The 17,671-nt window shown below is 48.4% G+C and overlaps 1 protein-coding gene across 3 annotated transcripts in view; it reads left to right on the forward strand.

The window, feature by feature from the left end:
* LOC119437625 (valine--tRNA ligase, mitochondrial-like) overlaps positions 1 to 17,671 on the forward strand; it is a 201,138-nt gene that overhangs the window by 112,592 nt on the left and 70,875 nt on the right. For all 3 annotated transcript variants that reach the window (XM_037704619.2, XM_049660745.1, XM_049660746.1), the window contains 3 exons: positions 5,051 to 5,121; positions 5,418 to 5,543; positions 14,425 to 14,529. In XM_037704619.2, the coding sequence (XP_037560547.1) occupies positions 5,051 to 5,121; positions 5,418 to 5,543; positions 14,425 to 14,529 (302 nt within the window). The remainder of the gene's footprint in view (positions 1 to 5,050; positions 5,122 to 5,417; positions 5,544 to 14,424; positions 14,530 to 17,671) is intronic.

Genomic DNA, 17,671 nt, shown 5'->3' on the forward strand with positions numbered 1-17,671 from the left:
GGCATGTGGCGGCCGGGCCGCGCGCAGCAGGCGCTGCCGTGAAACCAAGTCTGATCAAACATGTTGCGTTTTTAGGTGCACCAACTGTTACTGAAACATGACTGAAGCTGGTTAGGCCATTCAATTCAACGTTGTTCATTGCGACATCGCGTTTTTCAGGCGGAAAGTCTGTATATGTGCGGTGTGTAGGCAACAGCGTGTACAGTGCTCAGCAATTGAAACGTGATACTCGAATCGCATGGTCGCCAGCGCTTTTTGCACTGATTGTAGGCGCTGGGGACGCCAAACTGATGCATTGTGGTGTATAGTGAAAGCGAGAACCTTCGTAACGCATTATGACTGCATTTGGTCCCACGGCGCTCACCTGTGGCGCGAAAAGAAAAAAAAAAAAAAAAAACGGCGGCAGCCGCGCGCTCCCAGCGCTTCAATCGCTGGGCACTCTACATTTCCGATGCTGATTTGCTATGGTCTAGTTCTAACGTTAATAAAAGAGCCGTTCATACGCAAGAGCTTCGTGTCCCACTTGCGTGTCTTCGCCTCCGCAGTGTAACGGCTCCGGAGTGTTGGCACCGAAGGTGAACACTCAGATTTGTAGTCATTTTGCCGTCGCATCAGTGTATCAGTCTTCCTTTTAATGTACATTTTCCTTTCTAGCAATTCCCAACTCTGGTTGCGTCCGGCACATGACTGTGCTGTGCATCAACGGCGAACGCCAACGCAGTGGCGTGTTCACACTCACCGCCACCGACGGCTCCCGTCGCGCTAAGCTATATAAAATGAGCCGTGACTGAAGATTGGGCTAGTTTATAAGCAATTAAGAATGGGGAATCATTGCAAAGATAAAAGAACTACAACGGACAGAGAACGGGAGCTTACTGACACATGTGCGATCGGCGAAGCAGCTCAAGAAACAGAATAAGGAAGACATATGTCTCCTTTTTTTTCTGTCCATAGTTTTTGCGTTCTTCGCCTATTTACATGATTAAATACGCGAGAATGTTAACGCGCACAGCAAAATAACATCTGCAATATAACTGCTGGAGTTCCACGTCTTAGCTCGCCGCGGAGCTCCGTTCGCGTGGTGCATTTGCATCACAATTTGCGCTCGTTTTCTGCTTTATATACTACTTGATGCCACGAATGTGATCTGCCTCGTACAAGTGACGACCTTTCTCAAAAGCAGACACACGAAAATGCATTTTCCGGTGCGTCAGCCCTTAAAACCCGCAGTGCCAAATCACTGGAAGCACCGAGCGCCTTTGTCCCGTCGTCTGCTTCACATGCCAGTGCTCCGACAGCTGCCGCTCGCGGCGCTGCTCCCCAGCATATCGCTGGCGCGCCGCTGGCGCCTTACAACGGCCGCCCGGTGCCTATAATAGTAGGTGCATGAACATTCCATGCCAGCGGAGCCCTTGCGCTCTACAGCGGCGCAGTGTGCCCGAAGGCCCCACGTGGACGGATATTCCAACAGCACAGCTCAGTAGAGCAGCGGGACCAGCGTGGCCGAAGGCACACATCGGGTCGGGCATCACTGCAAAATACTTTCGTTCTCGACTTGCGCTTTTTCGTTCCGAGACAGGCTAACAGTGGGTCAGCTGAACAGTCTGGGAAGCCGTTCTTGCTGAGAAGGTCCCGAAGTGGTGATTGTCGCGCGCAGGACCGTTCGAACACTAGCTGAGGCGATGACTCATCAGGTTTTGCGAGCGCATGTTCCGCCCAGACAAGTGTCGCCTAGCAACGGAGCCGCATCTCTTCCTTCTGCGGCTGCAGTAGCTATGCGCGCAGAGAAATGTAACCTCTGTACTTGCGGGATTGCCATACGGTCACACTTTGTACTTTCCGGGCAGTGTCAGTTACGCGCGCTTGCGCTTTCATATAGTTAAGGTGCCCGCCATGAGCGAGACAGTTGCGGTGCCCACAGCAAGGATTGTGAAAATAAACAAACAAGAAACATTGTGCTTTGGAGGTGACATGGAGCTTCCTTTTTGTCGGTAGTTTTCTCGGTGTCAGTGTCTGTTTTGAGCACGTCACTTATTACGCGGTGCTTCGGTGGTACTTATGTCGGTGCTACTATCGGTGGTACTTCGGTACTTATGAACTGATGAGTTAATGGGCGGAATGTTTAATATCGGGGCTTTCACTATAATGCCTTTTCAGAATAACGAACCATATACTGCGGTCCCCTGAAGTTCGTTGATATATCGAGATTTCACTGTACACTAAACGGTAGTACGTGCTAAGCGCCAAGTACAAATTTGCGTCTCCTGATGTGCACCGCTGCTACCAACAAAGAAATAAATGTGATACTGCAGTAAAGTTGTCCAAAATATGCACTATGAGCTGTTTTCTTTCTTTTTTCTAAAGCGTCAAAAATATTTCGTCTCTCTCGCACAACCGTGCGATTGCAAAGGTGATCCAAAGGCACCACGATGGCAATACCAAAAAGGCAAATCAAAACTTTTTCAAAACATTGACAGGGAACACAGCGGCAGACATGGTGGCTGTGCGGTTTAGTTGTGCAGGTTTCCCCGATGCGTAAGTGCGTATTTGTATAGTGATCTATTACTCAGCAAAACCAGCGCCGCTTCATTGAAGCGTGGTACAGTAGAACCCCGCTGTAACGTTCCCGGCTGTTACAGCACAGCTCCCATAGAACCCAATGCATTGCTAACCCCGCTGTTACGTCGCAACTGTGGGACCGTGTCACCGTTCCCGCATCATACGTTGCGAACTGCCACCCCGCGCCAGCCCGAGCGGCCATTTTGACTTTTCATGTCGCTTGGCTTGGTGGCTTGACGATGGCATTGGCCACCCAAAGTGCCGGGGGCGATAACTATGACGTATTTTCGGTTTCCGCCAGCAATAGTATGGCCCTTGAGATCCCTATTTGCTATATAAAGATGGTGTCTATGACGCGTTGTGGCCCTAAAATTGGTTTTGGCTCATAGACATTCCGCATAAAGTCCAAGGACGATAACGCAGTCGCTGTGCGCCGTATGCTGTATGTGCGATTAAAAACGTGCGAGGGGATCCGACGACCGCGTCTAAATCTCGCGTGCGCAAGAAAAGCAGGGGGGAAGCGCGCCTTCTTCCGTTGCGCTCGAGGCACCGGCGAGGGAGCAAGGGGGTAGGGATAGCGAGGCGGCGTTGTACTGTACTCTGGCATCAACTGCGTACTGCGCGGCGGTGCGCGGTCGCGCGGGCCGTATCTTGAGAGCGATCTGCGTTGGGGCAGAGTCTAGCAGTGCAGGTGCGTTGCCGGCTCGTAGCTTTGTGCGTGCTGTGTGTTCTCAGTGCTCAGTTTGCGTTGAAGCGATAGACAACAGCACGAAGGTCACTTTGCTCGCTTCTCCAGCGGCGCTTCCACACGCCGCCAGCGTGTGACAGCAACGCGCTCATCGAGTGTGATGTGTCACAGCGTGTACCAGCGCGTCGGCAACACCAACTGGAAAAGGAGAGAGTGCCGGCTTGGCGGGCTAGGCCAGCTGCAGGATCAGGTTTGAATGAAGGGAGGGGGAAAGGTCACGCCCGCGGCGGCAAGATAGCCGGGTCGAAGGATGCAGGCCCGCCTCGCACACGCACGCACACGAACGCGCGCTTCGCATTCCGTCGCGGCGGAGAAGGTGCTTCCGGTTGCTGCTCGCGCAAAATTGACAAAATTTGGGGCAAAATCTCTAGGTTGTTGGAGGGGAAAATTCGTTATATCGAGGGGGTCTCCCACTGCCATTTCGTTACGTAGAGGTCTCAAATACATGTGCTTCTATGGAGTAATGGTGGGGAATAGAAAAACTTCGTTATATCCAGGAATTCGTTATAGGGAGGTTCGTTCTGCAAAGGGTTTCCAGGTGAGCCAACGTGTTTGTGTAAATCGGGTAGTTACAACGACGACCATGCTGATGACAATCGTATGATGGCAACTGCATGATATTTGCTGCGGCTGTTGACGCAAAATTATACTTGACAATGGTTGGGCTCTGTATAAATATTTAGCTAGAGACGCACGGTTTGGGACCTGATCTGTAATGGTGTACAATCATACATACTATGTCTACGTCATGTGGTGACATGACGATGACATTTGTTAAAACGTGAGCAACGGGGGTTGATCATGAAAGCGGTACAATGTCGCACATTTTCTGTGTAGCGTTAGCTGCTACGAGGAAAGTACTGGGGAAGGTGGGCCAATCCCGAAGCCAGTGCAGTCTGACACAGTGCACCAATGTGCGAGCTATCACGAGGAAAGAAGACGAGAAAGTGGCACGGGACGCAAGTGCCAAAAGTTTCAAAGAGCTGGCTGGCTTTGGAATGAGAGATGTATGCGTGTGATCGGGACCTAATGGTTACAGCACTGTGCTGCTGTGCTCGATGGCAGAGTTTGGATTGCACCATTGGTCGCATATTAATTTTCTTTTTATTAAAACGAGGGGAGACAAGAACTTACCGACCCACTGCAAAGTGCCTAGAATGAAGCAGAGAAGGCTTCGCATTAATAACTCAAACAATATTTTAATGTTCTTGGTACGATTGTACTTTCCATGGCCAGAAGTAAAGATTTATCCAAGTTGTTTTAATTTTCATTGATATAGAAGGATGTTTAGGGTTGTGTGGGGCTAATCAGCAGTACCACATATTGGGTTCCTGTTTTGTCCTTAATTGCTCAGAAACTATGAATAGTGATTGGAACATTGCCCTTACTCTCTGGAAGTTTGTAACACTAGGAGTGCCACAGGAGCTCCACAGAACCTATCATAGACAGCCAAGGTCACACGTGGGGTGTGGCTTGCTTGGGTTTCACAAAAACTAAGCAAGGCAGAAGTTTATGGGAAGATAGTGACTACTTGAAGGCAGTCGAACAAGCCATGTCTGAGGCTGCAGCTGGAATTTTGAGAAGGGCACTTTATCAAGGCCCTGAAAAAGACAAGTCCCCTCCGGGAAGCGTTGCCTCCTGCCTAGGCCATGCCTAGTTCGACCACTGTCAATTACTTTGACAAAAACTTTGCACCGCAGCTTCATGTGTAGCTCACTGCTTCTGTCTCTCTCTGTCTTTCAGATGAAGATGTCCTGGATACGTGGTTTTCTTCGGCCCTCTTTCCCTTCTCCGTGTTTGGATGGCCACATAACGTAAGCACCTCTCGTAATGGTGTACTACGAGAATGGGTCCTAGAAAGAGTTGGTCGAAAGCTCCTAAAATGGGCTGCTAGGACCCCTGGAGATGCGACTGTGTATTGAGATAAACCACTGTGCCCATAAAATTATGCCATGTCGTTTAGAAATTCTTCATCAAAGGGAAATCGGGTGTTGTAAAAATGAACTGCTTAGCCTTTTCTGGAAGGGTTGCCTTAATGCTTCAGTATTTTCATGGTATGGGTACTGGGCATTTAATAAAAAAATATATACAATTTTGGCAATTATTACAGACTCGGTCTCTGCGCAATTTCTACCCGCTGTCCCTGATGGAGACCGGACAAGACATCCTGTTCTTTTGGGTGGCACGCATGGTCATGCTTGGCAAAGAACTGACCGGACAGCTGCCCTTTACGAAGGTAAGGCTTACTGTTCATGACAACATGGCGCCGTACTTTTACACAACTCAAACTGGTAAAACAATAACGAGAACACTAAAATAATTGAGATAAGAATTCCATGGGAACACTACGCAATGAGCAGTACCTTTTTTGTAATGCTTCAAGATCATGTATACTTGGGACGATCGGTGCATGTGAACTGGAAGACAAGAGGATTGAAACAGGATGACTGCACGAATGACGGGATGATGGACTGTGCTGTTGACAGCGAGTTGTCCTGCCATTTTGTTATTAGTATGCTGCTTCAGCACCTTTTTTGTATATGTGTTTGTGTGGTTCTATTGATGAATTTTAGTGCATTGGTACTAGATGGGTGTATATGGCAACTTAGAGACTGACAGTTGCTATATTAAAATATTTAGGCTGTTCTGAGGCTTGCTAGTATTTTTATTTTTTTAGGGCTTGACATGTAGGACTCTTTTTAATGAAAAAAAAATGGAAGACTAAAAAATATATCTACAACTTTTAAAAATGGGCTCCTATACGTACCGTAACATCTTCGAGCATTCTGCACTTGTTAGGCCGACTCGGCGGCGTTTTCAATGTACAGTAAAAGCTCGTTAATTCATATTTCACAGGGATGCTTAACGAGTTTGAATTAAAACGAATTCGAACAAACGAAAGTCATTGAAAAACAGCCAGAATTGAGACCGGGTTGCTAGAAAGCACTTGTAACTCACAATATTTGTTGACCAAAATAATCTGTGATCATTTTTTGCGTCTCTTTTTTGAAAGCGCTGGCCATCAGTCTTCCAAAGCGCGAACGTGACTCATAGCTTCATCTTCACCCTCCTTGAAGTTAAATAGGTGCCTGACACCGAGCACCTCCATTACAGTCACCGACGGATTTTTCAGATTTGATGGATATTCCGGACTTCATAAATGCTCTGTCAGGGTTCCCATAGGGCTAATGCAATTTTGCAACCGATTTTACGGACGAATTTGGGCCTCAAAGTTCAATTTTCCAGATTAAATTGCTCGTTCCGAGCCCCGCTTGCCACGCTACCCGATCGTGGAGGTCGCCATGTTGGATTGTTCGCTGGCTTGGCCAGGCTTGGCTTCCAGTGGCCTGCTCTATGGCCTCCAAGAATGGGAGCGAGCACGCTATTTTCTCGTCTAGGAGGCCATGCCTGCCCTTCTTTGGCTGACAAAACGCTCCAGGGGACGGCACTTGTTCTGTTTTCTTTTTATTTTCGGTCAGCACTATCGTCATAACCAGTTATTGCTGGTTCCCATGGAGGACGGGTTCCTTTGTTTTTTGATCACTGATTGGCGGTGCTCAGTTCGGCGGTGCGCAGTTAGAATTAATGATGGAGGAACCGATGTGCGTGCAAAATAACGAGCTGGTTTACCCATAGACGCCTATACTGCGTGGCCGTACCACGACAGTGGTTCGAATTATCGAAAAGGTTGAATTAATGAGGTGCAAATTAACGAGCTATTACTGTATTACACTTCATTATTTCTGCTGGAATTGCACGCTGCAAGTGCTTGTCCTTGCCTCTCCAACGTCGGAAAGTGATGTTGCACAGTTACACCAGAAATATGGTTTCATGATGTAGTGAGGAAATGCACCTTATGGTTGGTTGTGTACCATCAGTGTTTGGATGTAACAACCGGGAAGGGAAACGTAACAAGTGGGAGGCTAAGATGCTAGGACATATGACCCTATGGGAACAACCGAATGCGTTCGGAGTTTCAGGCTGTAAGAGCTGGGAAAACAATAAACAGGAAAATATGCTCGAGGTTCTGCTATAGATAGCTTGCTCTTTCGTGCTGGTTTTAAAACCTCTCTTTCTTAGTTTTTTAAAATATAGGCTATGTCAGTGCTAATTTTCTAGCTAGCACGACATCCCATAGACGCTATTTGGCACATGCATGCACACCCTTCCAGGTGTTTTGTGAAATGGCGAAGTGGTGGTTGTTAAAGGGCCCTGAAACACTTTTTGAACATAGTAAGAAAATGTTGCCGATCTGTCGTAGAGGTTGCTTTGAACATGTGAGCCAAATATTATTGCACTGCATGCAGCAGGGAATTTACAATCATGTCAAAAGCAGTGAAAAATCGCTCTCTCCTTCGCGCTGTCGTCATGCAGTGTCATTGCAAGCAGCTGGACCCACAGCAGCTATTGGCTGATTTCTCAGTAATACAATTATTGCTGATTTGAGTTAAATAAATGAGAAATATATATGTCTGCGATCTCAAAAAGACAGAAAAGCCATTTCACCTTTGCACTGCAGGTCTACACATGGCAGTTGCACATTACTGCGTCTGCTGCGCTTGGCCTCTGCAATGAAAAGCGTAGCACAGATACTGCAGCTGCCACAGGGGGCCGTCACGAGCTGTCTCGCATTCAACCTTTGGGCAGGGCCACCAGGGCATTGCTTCCTTGTGCCCCCGTGCCATCTCCCCTCTGAAGCTTCCAGCGCATTAGTGCGAAGAGGAAAAACCACTGATTGTTCCGATGACTACGTCTAACTTCGCCTGTGCTTGACGGATTCAAAATAACCTTGCTGCAGCAATTTCGTGAGGCGACGTAATTTAATAGTGATCTCAGTTTATTATTACCGTATTTACACGATTGTAGGTCGACCCATTTTTTCAAATTTGGCAATCCAATATTGGGGGGTCGACTTAGAATCGAAACCGAACCGTTTACCGCTAGTAACGGCAAGAGAAACGAGAAATCAGGGGCGCTACGGCGTGGTTACAACTTTGCACCTACGTTTTTATGGTTACGGTAGAAGCGTAGCGTAATAATTTACTGTATTGCATACATTTTGATTGCGCGCACCACGAGCGCACGGCTCTTGTGGGAGCATCGATCATGGAAGAGCTGCCGTTTAGGGGGTATTGGTAGTTGGTGGAAGAGCCGCCGTTTGGGGGGTATTGGTAGCTGGCGGAAGAGCCGCCGTTAGGGGGTATTGGTAGTTGGCGGAAGAGCCGTCGTTTGGGGGGTATTAGTAGTTGGCGGAAGAGCTTTTCTTTGAGATACGATTGTTTTCGACGGCCGCTCGCATCTGTCACTTCTGCTGTTGTGCTGAATCGTCGCGCCTGTCATGAGTGCCAAGAACTTTCGGCGCTCGTTCTCAGCAGCGTTCAAACGGGCTGCTATCCTCCATGTTGAGGAAACTATCAACTGCGCAGCGGGACGCAAGTCTGGAGTCAGTGAACGTGTGGTGCGGCAGTGGCGGCTTCAGCGCGAGAAAATTTGGCCTCTCTGGCTACTGTGTGCGGGTGGGTCCTCTCTGCGTGGGGGTCTGTACCGCGCGATGTCGTGGTGCGGTCGTTCGCGAAGTGTGGACTCACTTTTGATGACGATGTGCTTTTGGACCGCATCAGCTATGACTGCAGCAGTACCAGTGAGGTCAACTCTAGTGACGATGAGTAGTCTTAGCAACCCTATCAATAAATTTCCCTTGTGTGAAATGCACTCGCGTGGTTTTTCTACCCCCCTCCCCCCCCCATTTTTTTTTTGAGACATGCAATTTTGGGGGGGTCGACCTACATTCGAGTCGACTTACAATCGTGTAAATACGGTAGTTAGCAAAGTTTTTCAGGGCCCTTTTAGAGGGTCACTAAAGTGAAAGAATATTTGAGCTGCATTGGTAAATTAATTACTCTTCCACAATAGCAAAAAAAAAAAAAAAGCCACTCTTGCCATGGGAAGAGATTTTGTAAGCACAGAAACAAAAAAAGACAGGTTGCGACACCACCTTGAACTTCTCGCACCAGCTTGCTGGGACGTCACAGCTTTTCTGCTCATGTCTGGTTAGTGTTTTACTGATAAACATGGATTACAGTGTGTTCGACAAGAGCCAAACACTGAACTTGGCAGTTTTGAACAACCTTTACTGAGCCACAACAGCCCAAGTACGAGAAAATACTCAAAACTCTATAAATTTGAACTCAAAGGGGCCCGGAAATTTGTTCCAATGAAACAGAGCTCAAATTAAAAGAAGCTCATTGAATGGAGGACTGCACTGTGTGCTGCACTGTGTTAGGCGGCGCATGTGCACTGAGCTACAGTCGAATCTCGTTAATTCGAACACGCTTAATTCGAACTGCCGGTTCATTCGAACTGACGCTCTTGTCCCGTCAAAGTTATGTGTATTTCAATGGGCGAAAGCGCTCGGTAATTCGAACGCGAAAGCATTTGCGACGGTTAATTCGAACATACCGTGCACCGACAATGCTCTCAGCAGCGCGCTGGATAACGCGGCGGCGCCTCCGACCGGCATTGCTCCGACACCATCATAGAGCAAAAGCTTAGAGAGACCCCTTCTTGCAGCGGCGGAGGCCCAGTCCGGCCAACGAACTGCCCACGCCGGCAAACACTCGCTTCCCGATAACAGCAGAAAACGAAACTTCAGGGAGCGGCCTAAGGGTACGGCCACGCTAGCGGCAACACGTCATGCCGTGGGCGGCAAAAGCGGCAGGAATCGGAGGTTTTGCGGTGTGCCGCGCGATATGGGTTCTAGACCCATTTCAGCGGCAAATGCCGCGTGCCGTGAGATGAACCAATCAAGAGAGAGAGGGCGAGGGGAGCCACCGAAGCCACTGCCACCGAAGCAGCGGAGTTGCCGAGGCCAAATCCGCTTTCCTGTCGCCCTCCTGCCTCACCTTCGCGCGCGTGCTCGTCGTCATGTAGGCGCTGTCCGCTCCCTGAAGTTTCGTTTTCTGCCGTTATTGGGAACCGAGCGTTGGCCGGTGTGGGCGCAACTCGCTATACGCTTGCGCGGTACGAAATTTCACGACTCGCACCGTTCGTTCATCTTGCTATGGTGCTCGAATACTTCAAAAATACGTCCTTCCGTTAATTCGAACTTCTTTTAATTCGAACAAATTTTCGGGCTCCTTCGAGTTCGAATTATCGAGATTCGACTGTAACACATGAGTGACAAGATTCAAAGTGTCGCTTTACGGCTGCCGCCGGTACCCTGAAGCCACCCTTATAAGCAATATTTTGTCTGCTGCTAAGGCACACCTCAAAGCAAAATTGAAATAAAACCTGCACCCCGACTTTACTGTTAAATTCTTTTAGTTTTTGGTGCACCAAAATACAGTGCACTCGGACCTCGTTATAACGAAACGTGATATACCAAAATAATCAATATAACAAAGTAAATGAAGTTCCCCTTGAAATCCCCATAGAGATCCATGTATTTAAAACCTTGTTTTAACGAAGTGAAATTGTTCTGCCAATGGTATAGCGAACTAAATTCAACTCTGAAACCAAAAAAATACCCACCCATTGCACGCAAGTTACATCGCTTTCCGCAGGGTTCGGCACTCATTCGCTGCGCCAGTTTGTCTATAGATCGTCGAGCGACACTGGTCGTTCTCACCGCTGCGCTCAAGCCGCAGCTCACTATCACACTTCTCCACTTACCTCTCTCAGTTGCGCGTGCCTGGCTGTGTGAGCTGCGCCACACTGCACGGCTATGCGCGGGGATACGAAAGATCAGTGTACTCACTTCTTCGGTGGCCACAGCAGGCCACAGATACGAAAGATCAGTGTACTCACACTTCGGAGGCCACAGCAGCTGGCTGTGGCCTCCGAGATCAACCCGGCTACAATCTCGGGGGGGTCACGCGCAAACCTGCACAAATTGTACCATGCTGTGCGGCTACACGCTGTGGTGCAAAAGTTAGTGCTCTACGGTGCGCTGCACAAGCAGCCGCAACTGGGCCTTGCTTCGGGGACCTCCCTGGCGCAATCTCGTGGGTCACGCCCTGGCCGTGCATTCGCTTCTACCTTTCCCTGTGGTGTGCTGCGCGGACTGGCAGCTGGGCGTGGCCTCCGAGGTCACATTGGCATCGGTGCAATCTCAGAGGTCACGAGCTGGTTGTGCCAAGCCGGTGTGGCTAAGTTTGCTTACCTCCTCGATCACATTGCGGAGCGCTGTGTTGTGTGCCACGTGCTGCTCGACTGCGATGATCTAAGTCTAAAGCGGACACGAAAGACCATCACAACATAACAGAAGGCAGCTCTTTAAAGGCTGTCGCGTAAGGTGCAAAGTCGCATGTTGCATGCACCGAAGATTAGTTTAATTCAAATTTCATCGCATGCATGGCCGTGTAGCGGTTCCGTAGGCTGCAAAGCCATCTTCTTATTACCTTGTTTACGTTTGTGCACCCCATTGGCCATGTGCAGTGTAGACCGCTTATAACGTAAGTCGCCGGAGTCGCGAATATCCACACTATAAGCGGTACCGCACTATAACCAAAGCAACAATTTTCAATGCCCGCACATATGCAAAACATGTGCACCGAGCCGCCACGCGTATGCGACAGTCGAGGAATGCGGCTAGAATGTTTGCATTCAATTTACAGTCGAATCTCGTTAAGCCAAATCACGCGACGGCGCCTCCGACCGGCATTGCTCCGGCACCACCATAGAGTAAAAGCTTAGGAGACACCCCTCAATGTTGTGCACGAAAGAAAGAAAAAAAAGAAAGAAAAAGAAACGCGGCGGAAATTTCACCCTCTCTCAAATGGCAAGGTCGCCGATTCTGCGTTGCGCCGGAACATGCGTGTACGTGCCGACGTCTCAGCCATGCTACTGTAGCCACATGTAGAAAATGGCAGTGAACCCTGCTTTCTCCTTTATGCTTCCTCTACTTTCTAGTCACGTGTTGACCTTGCACGCTGCGGCTACGGCGCAGAGGGAAGCAGGCCAGTCAACGAAACTGTCCCAGGCCGGCCAACGAAACTGCACGCCGGCAAACGCCCGCTTCGCGATAATGGCAGAAAACGAAACTTCGGGGAGCTGGCGCCTGGCCGGCTGGAGCGGCGTCGCCTGCACGGCGGCGGGCGTGCATGGTGACAGTTGAAAGTGAGGGAGCTACGAGGGAGGGCGAGGGGAACCACCGAAGCGGCGGAGTTGCCGAGGCTAAATCCGCATCCCTGCCGCCCTCCTCCCTCACATTCCACAGTCTCCGCGTGCGCCCTTCGCCGTGCTGTGCCGGCGCCACCCGCTCCCTGAAGTTTCTTTACTGCCGTTATCGTGAAGCGAGCGTTGGGTGGCGGCAGTTTCGTGGCCCTCGCTCGCTATGCGCACCGTGATATTTCTCGACTCGCACTCAAGATTCTCGTTTCAGCCTCACTGGCTGTTCGTTAGCACCACGTGTCCTTCTCCTCCACTTCGTCTCTCTTCCTCGAGCACTCCTTGGGGCGCCCGTTTGAGGGGAGCGTTCGCCGTCTCAGCTGACTTCAGTACTCCCGGGCAGCCGCACTGTAACCGGTATTTCTTTTCCCACAACTGCACTATAAGCGATACGTGTATACATGGAGTGCTATGGGAAAGTTAACGGGAGTCTGAAAAGACCTTACTATATCTGGTCCTGCACTATAAGCGGTTACGTTATAAGTGGTCTATACTGTATTGCAGTAAATGGCAGTAATGAATATAACAAAGTAACGTATATAATGAAGTAATTTCAGCTCCCCTTCAACTTCGTTATAACAAGGTTCGAGTGTACTTGCTTTAAGAGACCAGCAGCAGCCGGCATGCAGCTGATCTGCTGGGTCGGAGGTGCCACTGCATGAGTTTGCACTGCGGAGAGCATGGTCAGTGGTACATTGTGTTTGAAATAACCATCGCAAACACTTACATGTTGAAATCACCGGATGTTTTCCAACATTGAAATACACATAATTTTGACAGGACCACAGCACCAGTCCAGATAAATTGGAAGCTCTAATTAAGTGGATTTGAAATAATGAGATACCATTGTACTACTTTGAAATACATGGTGTCACAGTGATGCAGTAACAATGTAGTTTTGGTGCGAAACTCAAGAAATAGCGCTTTGACCTTGAGTTTCTCATTTAATAGTCAACCTATTACCACAAAATCAACAATTATAGAGTTTTGGAAGAATACTTTGTCAGTCTCAACTGATTTATTGTTTCTCTTTAGTGTGCTGCCTTTCCTGTCCCTGCTCCTTTATCACCCTCTAGCACTTGTGAGATGCCAAGCTAGTAGGTTTACCATAAGCATACTGTGAGAAGAAGGTTAAAAAAGCAGGTGATAGGCAGTTAATTGTTTCTGCTCTCCACCAGCTGAGAGGAAGTTGAGGGGAACGAGGAAAGTAAATGTTGCGATCATTATATCTGCGCTCTTATAAGGTCCTTTCGAAAAATATTTTTCATTTATATGTCCTTCAAAGGCATCACACTCATTTTAACACATTGCTCAATTTCTAGAGAAAGTGTTTCAGAGTACCTTTGAGATGCTTCAGATTAACTTGGGTTCCTGTATCTGGAGCTTTTTTTTTTCTGTGCAAGTCAAGAGTTTATGTCTAGAGGTACAACGGAGTTTGCAAATGTATACAGGGCTGGCACAATGTAGTGATTCCTTCGTCTTGATTCTACGCCACTCTTATCGTGCACCAGTATTGCATGATTATAATCATTGCTGAAGGAGAAAGAAGTGTCTTAAAACTGAATTTTTTTTTTCCACCCGCTGCAGTAGCTTAGTGGCCTATGGCACTGGGCGGCTGAGCTCATGGCCGTAGTTGCGATCCCAGCCGCATTTCGACGGGGCGAAATTAAACGCTGATGTGCTTAGGTTTAGGTGCACGTTAAAGAATCCCAGGTGATAAAAATTAATTCGGTGTCCTGCACTGTGGCGTGCCTCATAATCAGATACATAGTGCTTTTGGCATGTAGAACCCCTGAATTTAATTTTCATTAAAATTTTTTTAAACTAAATTTATAACCGGCAAAATGCATTGGTTCCGGGAGAGAGTTTAAGTTGCTGCTTGCAGATCATTCATACTTACAGGTTAATTGCAGGACATTTATGCATTGTTATTTCTCTTTCTTTTACAGGTGCTGCTGCATGGCATGATCCGGGACGCAGAAGGGCGTAAGATGTCCAAATCTCTTGGCAATGTGCTTGATCCACTAGACATTATCCATGGAAAGTCTCTGCAGGTGCATGTTTTGCTATCATTTGATCAAGGTTTGCTTAACGAGTTGAATGGCGAGTTGCAGTGTCTGCACTGCAATGTCCTCTCACAGTTTCTCTTGACAGGCACGCTACTGCTACAATCATGCTACTGAGCTAGCACATTTTGTTGTGCTTTCTAAGTGGTATAATACGGTTAGCAACAACTTGTACCGCCTGATATCTCTATATATTGTGGGCTACATTTATCCTTTAATTTTTAAGGCTATAATTGTATGTTAAACTTTGTCACTGCAAGACTGAAGGGGCGCCATTATTACTTTCTTACAGTAGCTAGAGACAGAGAAAAATGTGCATTTGCTTGTAACTGTGTCTTAACTGTGCAGTTTTCACTCCTTATCACAAACCAGGTGAATCACTACTTTGTTAAGGCCTCTAGATGCCTCTCTCAGACATTGGGACTTAAAAATGCCGGCGTTGAGTGTTCGTCTCTCAAGGGGCTTCTCTTGGTGTGCTAGGCAGGAATGGTATGCTTTGGCGATCACTTTCGAGGGGGCTATTACTTTCGCAAGATTTTGCTTGTCTAGTATGTGCATTGGTGTCTGGTGCTAGTTACGCGAAATCTTGCAAAAGTAATTGTATCCTTGAAAGTGATCGCCCAAGAATACCACCCCAAATGTCTTGTCAAGTAAGTTCTTTATTTCACAAAAAATCCTCGGCGCACGCACACACACTCAGTCTGCGTTCCGTCCCGCCGCACCGCACGCGGCTTGCTCCGCCGATTACAGTGTAGACCGCTTATAACGTAAGTCGCCGCAGTCGCGAATATCCGCACTATAAGCGGTACTGCACTATAACCAATACAACTATTTTATTGCGATAATGGACACTCCAGGCACATTTCTGCCGTTGCTGTCACCGTGCTCTAGGTTCCGTATTCGCTTACTAAATAAATGAACAAGCACGGTGTCACGCGCGCACAAGTAAACATGAACACATCTCGCTCGTTGACCGTGGAAACGAACTGTCAAAACACTCGAGTGACGAAGCGCGGCGAGCGAATTGACCTTCGTGCTATCATGCCTCTCGCTTCAACGTGACCTATAAGCGGCGAAAACACTGCGCGCGGCGGACTTTCACTATCGCAGATTGCTTTCAAGATAGGGCCAAGGCGATCGTATCGCCGAAGTGGATCATCGCAGATTACGTCCCGCTTCGGTCCACTGAAACCGTTCCACATTGCTTTGCTGGTAAAAATCCTCTCCTTCTGTTTGCACCAGTCCCGAACGAAAGTTTCGGATTCTGCGACCAGATCAAGCGACCAAGCCATACCACTATTTTTGTTGTTTTGATAGTTTGTTCATCCCGTGGCTCTAGGCTCTAGATATACCTGGCAGAAAGTAAGTTTCAGCCATTTGGCTAAAATGTGACGAGTATCTTTGGCTGAAGTCGCACACTACTAGCCATCATGCTAGAAGCTGGTTGACATCATTACAATGGCAAAGTCAACTTTGACAAGCCACTCAGAGCTTGAAGCATGCGTCCTACTCAGCAACTGCTTAGCTGCAAGAAATGGCAGCTAAGAACAAGGCTATTTTACTATTTTCAAATGTATGTGTACAAATGAGGTATTGTAAGTGTACGAATGAGGAAATCCATGAATTCTTATCAAAAGAAGCCAACAAGCAATGACACCAAGGACAGCATAAGGGAAATTATTTGTACAGTCGAATCTCGATAATTCGAACTCAAAGGGGCCCGAAAATTTGTTCAAATTAAACGAAGTTCGAATTAAAGGAAGGAGGTATTTTTGAAGTATTCGAGCACCATAGCACGATGCACGAACAGTGTGAGTCATGAAATATCTCGGTGCACAAGCGCATAGCGAGCACAACCACCGATGCCGGCCAACGCTCGGTTCCAGGTAATGGCACAAAACGAAACTTCTGAGAGCGGACGGTGCCCGCATGGCGACGGTGCGCGCGCATGGAGACCGTCGAAGGTGTGGGAGGAGGGCGGCAGGGAAGCGGATTTGTCCTCGGCAACTCCACCGCTTTGGTGGCAGTGGCTTCGGTGGCTCCCCTCACCCTCTTTCTCAACTCTCTCGCAGCTCCCTCACCTTCGACTGTCTCGTGCACGCCCGCCGCCATGCTGGCACCGTCGATACAGCCGGCCCGGCGCAGATTAGCCCGCTCCCTGAAGTTGTGTTTTCTGCCGTTATCGGGAAGCGAGTGTTTGCCGGCGTGGGCAGTTTCGTTGGCGGATGGGCCTCCGCCGCTGCATTAAGGGGTTTCTCCTAAGCTTTTGCTCTATGGTGGTGTCTGAGCAATGCCGGTTGGAGGCGGTGCCGCGTTATTTGGCGCGCTGGTGAGAGCATTGTCGGTCCACGGTATGTTTGAATTAACCATAGCAAATGCTTTCGCATGCAAATTATCGTATTACATGTGCGAGGCTCTTACAGTTGAGCTACCATGCACGGTATGTTTGAATTAACCATAGCAAATGCTTTCGCGTGCAAATTATCGTAGTACATGTGCGAGGCTCTTACAGTTGAGCTACCATGGAGCTGTTTGCCCATCCACTTTCTGGGGCATTTATGTATGCCTACTAGAGCTCTCCCAGGGAGGGTTAGCCAGTGCCGCCACTCACAGCCATGGCAGTGGATGTAGTACATCTTATCTACTGTAGGCGGTCAATAAAGTGTCAACTACACGAGAGAATGCATTTCACGCAGCTGTTACAGCATTTTTCGTACATTGCAGCCGACGCCTAACCCAATGCGCGTACCCGGCCGATCGTGAAACAATCATTTTGCTTGCGGCACATGCACCGCCGCAATGAAGCGGTTGGAATTATTAGAATTTCACTTCATATTTATGACAAAGTCGGCAAGCTTGCACTTACCGGAAGTTTTATTTCCAGAAGTCAGTCAGCCTGGATTTCTTACGCTTCACGGCAAGCAAAGGCGTTAAGCGAGTCTCACACTCCGTTAAAAGAGCCATCGCAATGTCATTGTCGTGGGCTCCGATTGCATTTAAGATGAGGTCAAAAGGATCCATTACTTTCAAAGCAGTCGCCAGAGTCAGTATGTCTAGCGGCTTGTCATTTTTCCCAGACGACGAGACGTTGGCATCATGTTGACAACAGCGGCTGTGGTGCGACCACCGT

The sequence above is a fragment of the Dermacentor silvarum genome, chromosome 1 (assembly GCF_013339745.2).
Source record: "Dermacentor silvarum isolate Dsil-2018 chromosome 1, BIME_Dsil_1.4, whole genome shotgun sequence".
NCBI lineage: Eukaryota > Metazoa > Arthropoda > Arachnida > Ixodida > Ixodidae > Dermacentor > Dermacentor silvarum.